The sequence below is a fragment of the Calidris pugnax genome, unplaced genomic scaffold, assembly GCF_001431845.1.
Source record: "Calidris pugnax isolate Ruff unplaced genomic scaffold, ASM143184v1 scaffold41, whole genome shotgun sequence".
In the NCBI taxonomy this organism is placed as follows: domain Eukaryota; kingdom Metazoa; phylum Chordata; class Aves; order Charadriiformes; family Scolopacidae; genus Calidris; species Calidris pugnax.
This window is the reverse complement of record NW_015094509.1, coordinates 6,324,058-6,330,868: the sequence shown is the minus strand read 5'-3', so window position 1 is coordinate 6,330,868 and position 6,811 is coordinate 6,324,058. Positions and strand designations below refer to the sequence as shown.

The window sequence follows — 6,811 nt, the reverse complement described above, 5'->3', positions numbered from 1 at the left end:
TTTGCAAAATCACTTGGGAAATATAGGAAATTAGTTGTGATGCAGAGAATAAATTCAGTTATTGGGTAAATGACCAAATCTCTGGAAACGGACTACAAACCTGGTGGTGCCAGTATAGTTAAGGTGTTTGCAGAAGCCCTACTGGTGCTTACTGGTTCTGCCTGACCTAAGCTCTTAGTTGAACATTATCTCCTGCATTGGGACAACAAATGCAGCTAAGGAGGAAATTATTGCAATATAGTTTTATTTTATAGTGTAGAAGATGACACCTGGGAATGGGGGAGAAACTGGTCCTTTTGCCTGTTTTAGTGTTCGTGTTTGAAAATACCAGATGTTTATCAGCCCGTTTCCCAAAAGAGTGAGAGGTTTAAGGAAGGCTCCTGGTGGTTTTCTCATTTAATGATGGAGAAGCAGCAGGAACTGTTTTTTGTCTGCTGTTCTTTCCCAAGCTGTAGATTAAATCATCTAGAAACTTCAGGATCATGAATTCAGTTACTAGAAAGAGAATTGAATCATACAGGTTTTTATTGCAGAATGCCAAATCTCTCGTTTCTTGTTTTTTTTTTTTTTTTTTTTTTTTTTTTTCCTTCAGAACCTATTTATTTTTCTCTTTAAGGTCTGACAAAGTGATGAACCCTAATGAATTTGTAACTTTTGCCCCATAAAGTCTGCAGGGCCTTTAGGAAAGAGCAAGATGTTGGAATCCCGTCACTGCTGGGGGGGTAGTTTCAGCAGTACTATTCACCTTCAAAACACTGGTATTTTGATCTTCCTCTTAAAAACCCTTCTGTCTGAAATCCTGGCAGTAATTCCTATTATTTGGAGCACAGGAGCCCCTCCATTCTTTCCTGTGCTACTCCTTTAATGGCTTCTGTCTCTTGTGTCCCTCTTCTAATTGCTACCTGATGCTAAATTGGCTTTGGTTTTTATATCTACTGCTGCTGCCCAAAGGTCTGGCAGGTGCCTCTGCTTCCTCAGCAGCAGCTCAGAAAGAAAGGCCCCAGTTTTAATATTTCTGGATGTGCCTCTCAGAGTTGCTGCAGTCGGGAGGTTTTAGGATCGGGTTTCAGCTTGCTTTAGTCAAAGTTAGTTTGTGGTTTTTCTGTGTAATTTGGGGTGGGTAGAAGGAAACCTTTGCTATTTGGAGTGGCCCCATGGCTACTATCACTGTTGGGAGAAGAAAAATAAATTATCATTTATTGGGATTGCTAAATATTCCCAGATCTGTTACGTGACCGTAGAAACTTAATACATTTATTTTATCGTTGTTTTCTGTGGAAAGAAAAAGGCAGGTAAATTAAGACATTCTTTACATTTCCTTTTTGAGATGGTGGTTTCTTCCCCAGCCTTTCTCACTGGACAGGAGGGGACAGAGGACTTTGTAGAGTAGGGTAGATGGTTGGACTCGATGATCCCAAGGGGCTCTTCCAACCTAGACGATTCTATGATTCTATGAAATAGGGGTGGGAAATACACACACCACCTGCAGTATTGTGATTTACAGCTCTGAAAGTGAAGGTCTCTTTCCCAAAATGAACTTTGTCTCCGTGTGAAACAACCAGCACAGTAAATATCAGGTGGGGTTTAGATGTATCGAACGTGACATTTCTGCCGGCTTATCTTAAGGTATCCAGCTCCCTAATGGAATTAACTTTCTGAGCACAGAGCCAGGAAATCCTGCCAAGGAGGGAACCTGAGGTCAGTTTGGCAAGTTGGGTGCTCATCAGTTCAGCTTCTGGAGAAGTCTCCTCCCTGTCCCCTTCTATCAAGTCTCTGTTTTGTTTGGGTTTTTCCCTCGTGTAACTTGGAGTGAGACAACATATCCCTCTTCTAGAAGGGTTGTGGAAGTATTTAGGGGGGCTTTTGGGGAGTGTGGAGGGGGATGGGGGGTGAGAGGGTGGCCACAGACCATTATTTCCCCACTTGCAGTTTGTCCCAGCCCAGATGTGCGTGGTGAGGCTTTCGGTCAGAAGGAGCTTTCCCTGGGAAGTGTTAAGGAGCAGAACAGTTTGGGGACTTTTCCTCCTCCAGCTGGGTTTTCTTGGAGCGTTTTAGAAATTCTTTGTAAAGAAATAATATTGGAGTAAAGCTGCTTAAACCGATCTATCTGAAGGCTTTCTAAGATGAATGCTTAAAAAAAATTCTAGTCACATGCTAAGCATATGAGGCCTATGTGGTTAATTAATTAACTGGAGCCAGAAATTTGATCAGTCATATGACAGATGTACTACTCCAGTAGTCCAGCGGTGCTTTCTTCTCTTACACGTTTCTCTTGAGGATGTTGAACTGTCATGAGATGAAAATGACCTTCTCTTGCATCTTTGAACGCAGAGTACAAACATCCCAGCATTTCCCAAGGCATGTTGATCTCCCAGAAAGGGGTTAAAGTATTTAACTAACCATAGCATAGAGTTGTTTAGGTCGGAAGGGAGCTTTGAATCCAACCATCAACCTCACACGTGCTTCAGGAAGCTTCAAAACTACCTCTAAGACAGATGGTACATGGTTTTATGAAAGCACCTCTCTAGTCCTTTTGATGGAGCTCCGTGTTGGCTGTGTTTCAGGGGAATTAAATCATGTTTCTGTTTTCCTCGTTAGTGTAGCTGTGATGGCAAACGTGGGACTCAAGGTGGTATTTGCTAAACAACGCTGAGCTTCTGAAATACATTCTTTACTATAGGTCAGAAAAATTAAGGTTTTATTTGCATTTTATATTGTGTTTGACTGAAGGACTGTGACAATTAGCTGAACACAGCAGGTAGAGACAAATCTGTCTGGAGTTCATCATCCAGACACCGAGTCACAACTTCAGGGGATTTATTTACCTTGGTTGTCAACAGTGATTTATGCAGCTCATGTAACTTGTGGTAGAACTCGAAAAGAACATCGGAAAGGAAAAAGAACTTGTCGTGTTTTTGAAGTAACTAAAACTGACTTAAACGTGTCTAAAGAATTTCAGGCTTTGGAAATGTTGAAATGTTTGTGACTAAAATGGTTTGGGTTTTTTTATCTTCAAGACGTGGGGTAGAGTTCAGCCACCCAACAGTATGGGGTGAACTATTCCAAGAAAATAGGTAGTGCAGGTTGTTACTGTTGATGACATTTAGGGGTGGTAGAAGTGATTTCCAGTTAGATGCGTATGCAAATGTATTTAAAAACAAGCATTAGAAGTCTAGAGGGTGTCTAACAACCTGCATGGAAGCTGCCAAGCTGGCTTGGGTTTGGCAATCCAGAGGCTCTTTGAGATGCTGATCTGGGTGGGCCGTGGGTGCAGAGGGTGGACACACTGAACTGCAGGTGTGGCACCGCTCCCTTGGGGGGAAGCACTTAGATTTGGAGATATTAGATCATCTTCCCCAAGAGCTCCCCTTTGAAACAAACACGTTGACTCCTGTCATTTACTGCTTGGTATAATTGTAGACTTTGCCTACAACTCTCTAAACTTGAGAAGGTGTGTGTATTGCCATTCTCCCCTCTCCCCGTTTAGACTGAACAGTTACTTTGTACGTGGTTGGGTGGGTTGGTTTTTCATTTGAAAATGCCCTTTGTTTCCTAACAGTTCTTCTGTTGGAAGTGCCCTGCCCCGGAGGCGCTGCTGTGCTTATATCACGATTGGGATGATCTGCATCTTCATCGGAGTGGGATTAACGGTGAGTGCTGTGCTGGGAGGGAGCCTGCAGGGCTCTGCCTGGACAAAGGAGCTCCCTTCCCCCACCAGCTCTCCCTTCCCCAGCCTTTTGAGCCATTTTAAAAAATAGAGGTTTTTATCACCTCTAGTAAAACCACGGACTTAATCATCCAAGTTAGCCAGCAAAATGAAATGTTTCTAAAAACCAAATGTTCTGGCGTTTTGAGATGATGGTAAATTTGACTCTTCATCTCTCTAAAAACTTCCATTTTGATGAAAAAATGGTTTTACTTTACTGTAGGAATACTGGAACATCTTGCTCTTGTTAGGACTCTCCAAACAGCCAGTTTTGCAGAAATACATGTTGCTGTACAGCGAGGGATTTCAGTTCCACTGCAGTGGAGGGGAAGGGGATTCCAAAAGTCAAGACTCACTTTGTTGTTACTCTATTCCTCAGAAAACTCTCTGGCTCACTTGGCTCTGCAGTGTCTGGTGCTGGTTACTAGGGCCAATTTTCTACCCATCAGTCCCCAAAAAGTACATGTGAGGAAATACCTGCAGTTGAGTCATACATATGACTTTATTATACCTCTAATTTGCTCTATAACCTGCAAGTTTTTTTATATGTGAGCTTAAATGAGTTATGAAGAGTTTTCCAGTTCCCCTAATAAAAACAGTGACAGCCAGGAATAAAAACATTAAAAGACATTTCTTTCTCTTCTCTTTTTTTTTTTTTTTTTTTTTTTAAAGTATTCTGAGTTTGATGAAAACATGTCACCGTTTGGTGTGCCCAGAGGCTTGTGTAGCCTCCATCCTTGGAAGTCTGTTGGGACCCAGTTGGGTTAAAACCCTGAGCAGCTTGGTCTGACCTTAGAGTTGACCCTGCTTTGGTTGGGAAGTTGGTGCTAGAGACCCCCTGATGTCCCTTCCAAGCTCAATTATCCTACGATTGTGTAAAATTAAGCTAATAAAATACCCGATTTAACCTTATCAGACTAAAAAAGGTGCTGAAATGCTTCTCCTTAATACAATCTGCTCTTCCCTGAAAAGCAGATAGTGCTGTATGTTTTGACACTTTTTTTTTTTCCCCTCTTTTTAGGTTGGTACACAGGATTTTGCCAGGCGATTTCACGCAACGTACGTGTCTTGGGCTATCGCTTATCTCTTAGGTTTAATCTGCCTCATTCGAGCCTGCTACTGGGGAGCCATTAAAGTCAGTTATCCAGAGCACAGTTTTGCCTAGAGAAATCATTAGGTTATAGCAGATGAACATCTAGTCATTCTGGATATTACATCTTGGACACTTTTAAAACCTTTCCTGTAAGGATTCCATTCTGTTCAAAGTAGTTTTAAGACTGGGGGGTCTCTAAGAACAACTGTTCATTGCACTACATAATATGCAAATAGTTTGTTTTGCTGCTAGATTCCCTAGCTCTGAATACTAAAGCTGTGTTTACATGTTCATAATTCTGTCTTTATAGGTGTTGAACTTGATTTCAACAGGCAGTATTAAGTTTTACATTTCCTTTGTTAACGTTAAAATCCGTCTGCCATTTTTCTAGATGATCAGTAAGAATTCAAAAGCAAGAGTGTTTATAAGTGTTTCTACAGTAGCTTCACATTTGTACTTAACGTTTTAACTACAATCATATAAAAGTGGCTTGCTTTAAAACCTAAGCAATAAGCATTTTGCTTGAACTGCTTACTGTATCTTTTGCCTAAGATCATAGTGACCTTATTCAGGAAATGGAAGATATGAGGGTACTCTAAGGACTGACACTGTTACAAGAGAGACATTTGTAAACACTGTTAAGCTTTGAGATTTTTTTTTTCAGGTAGAGAGATGCTATTTTGGTAGTCCAATTAAATTTCCATTTATCCAGGATTGGATTTCAGTTAGGATAAATGCTTTCTTTTCGAGGATCCTGAGACTTAGGCGGTTTGGTTTGGTTTTGTTGTTTTTTCTTTTAACTGGCAAATCCTTAAAGCCATGCTGGGATTATGGAACTGAACTCCAGTTATTCGTACAAGTTCCTTTACAGGGTCTAAGGGAAGCATTTCATCTGAGGTGTTTCACAGTACTGCGGTGTCACGGGGGTGACAATAAGGTGGTGATGGGTTGCCTCTTACTTTCCTCTGATCGTGTCAGATTTTCCCCGTTTTTGGGAGAGTTACGCACTGGTCACTGCAAAGGGAGACACTGTAAATTCACATGAACTGCTGTAATAAGGAAATAAGCAAACTGTAACTTGGACCATTCCAGCAAAAGTCCATCTCGTCGATTTAGCACTGACTTGCTTAAGAGAATACGGAAACAGAAAGCTTTTTCTAATGATGTATTCACAAAGGATTGAGGGACCAGTTCTTGCACTGCCCATCTTTAGAGTTTTAAACAAGTTTTTGCTAAATTTGGAAGGAATGTCCTGAGTGATTTAGACGACTGTAGTAATTTAGATAATGGGGTCAGATGGGTAAATTAATGTGGATGTTTCAGGGATACATGTAATTTAAATTATCTATGTTCCTGCTAGGACAAAATGGTATTCAGATATGGATTTTGGAGCACAATAAATGTAAATGATCAAACTGTAAATGATCTGTCTTTGTATGATGCTAAATGTACAAAAGCAGTAGCTCAGGATTACAATGTACCTTTTACAAATAAACTAATAAAGAAATAAAGATTATTATTCAAAAATTAATATGTTGTTATTTATATAAAAATACACAAGTGGAAGAATTTCCTGGTTTGATACAGGAACAACAAAGGGATTGCGCAGCAGAGGTGAGCTCTGCATTTTTGCCAACTGGCAGCCTCAGGAATATGAGAGAACAAGAACAAATTGCTGTTTTCTTGACTTTTTGGGAAGAGTGGAAAGTAAATGAGGGATGTGAGCACGGTTGGGATTATGTTCTTTAGCCAATGGCTCACTGAGGGAACATGGTAATAATATTCTTCTTTTCCTGATGCTGTTTACATCCCTTGGCTGTAGGGATTTGCTGGCCTTGGTCACACCTTGAACTGTTGAATACTCTTTCCAGGTGTCTTACTTCTGAAAATGCTGGAATAAAGGCGGCTGGGGCTGTCCAGGAAATCATCCACTGCTCCTGTAACTTCAGTGAGGGTGGGGGGTAGGAACCCTGAGTGTAATGTTATATTAATGAATCAAAGGAGTTTTAACT

General features: G+C 40.8%; 1 protein-coding gene across 2 annotated transcripts in view; it reads left to right on the top strand.

Annotated features, from left to right (window-relative positions):
• TMEM55A (transmembrane protein 55A) overlaps positions 1-6,326 on the top strand; it is a 25,356-nt gene extending 19,030 nt beyond the window's left edge. For both annotated transcript variants that reach the window (XM_014965639.1, XM_014965638.1), the window contains exons 6-7: positions 3,560-3,650; positions 4,728-6,326. In XM_014965639.1, the coding sequence (XP_014821125.1) occupies positions 3,560-3,650; positions 4,728-4,871 (235 nt within the window). In that variant the 3' untranslated portion in view covers positions 4,872-6,326. The remainder of the gene's footprint in view (positions 1-3,559; positions 3,651-4,727) is intronic.
• The last annotated feature ends 485 nt before the right edge of the window (positions 6,327-6,811 follow it).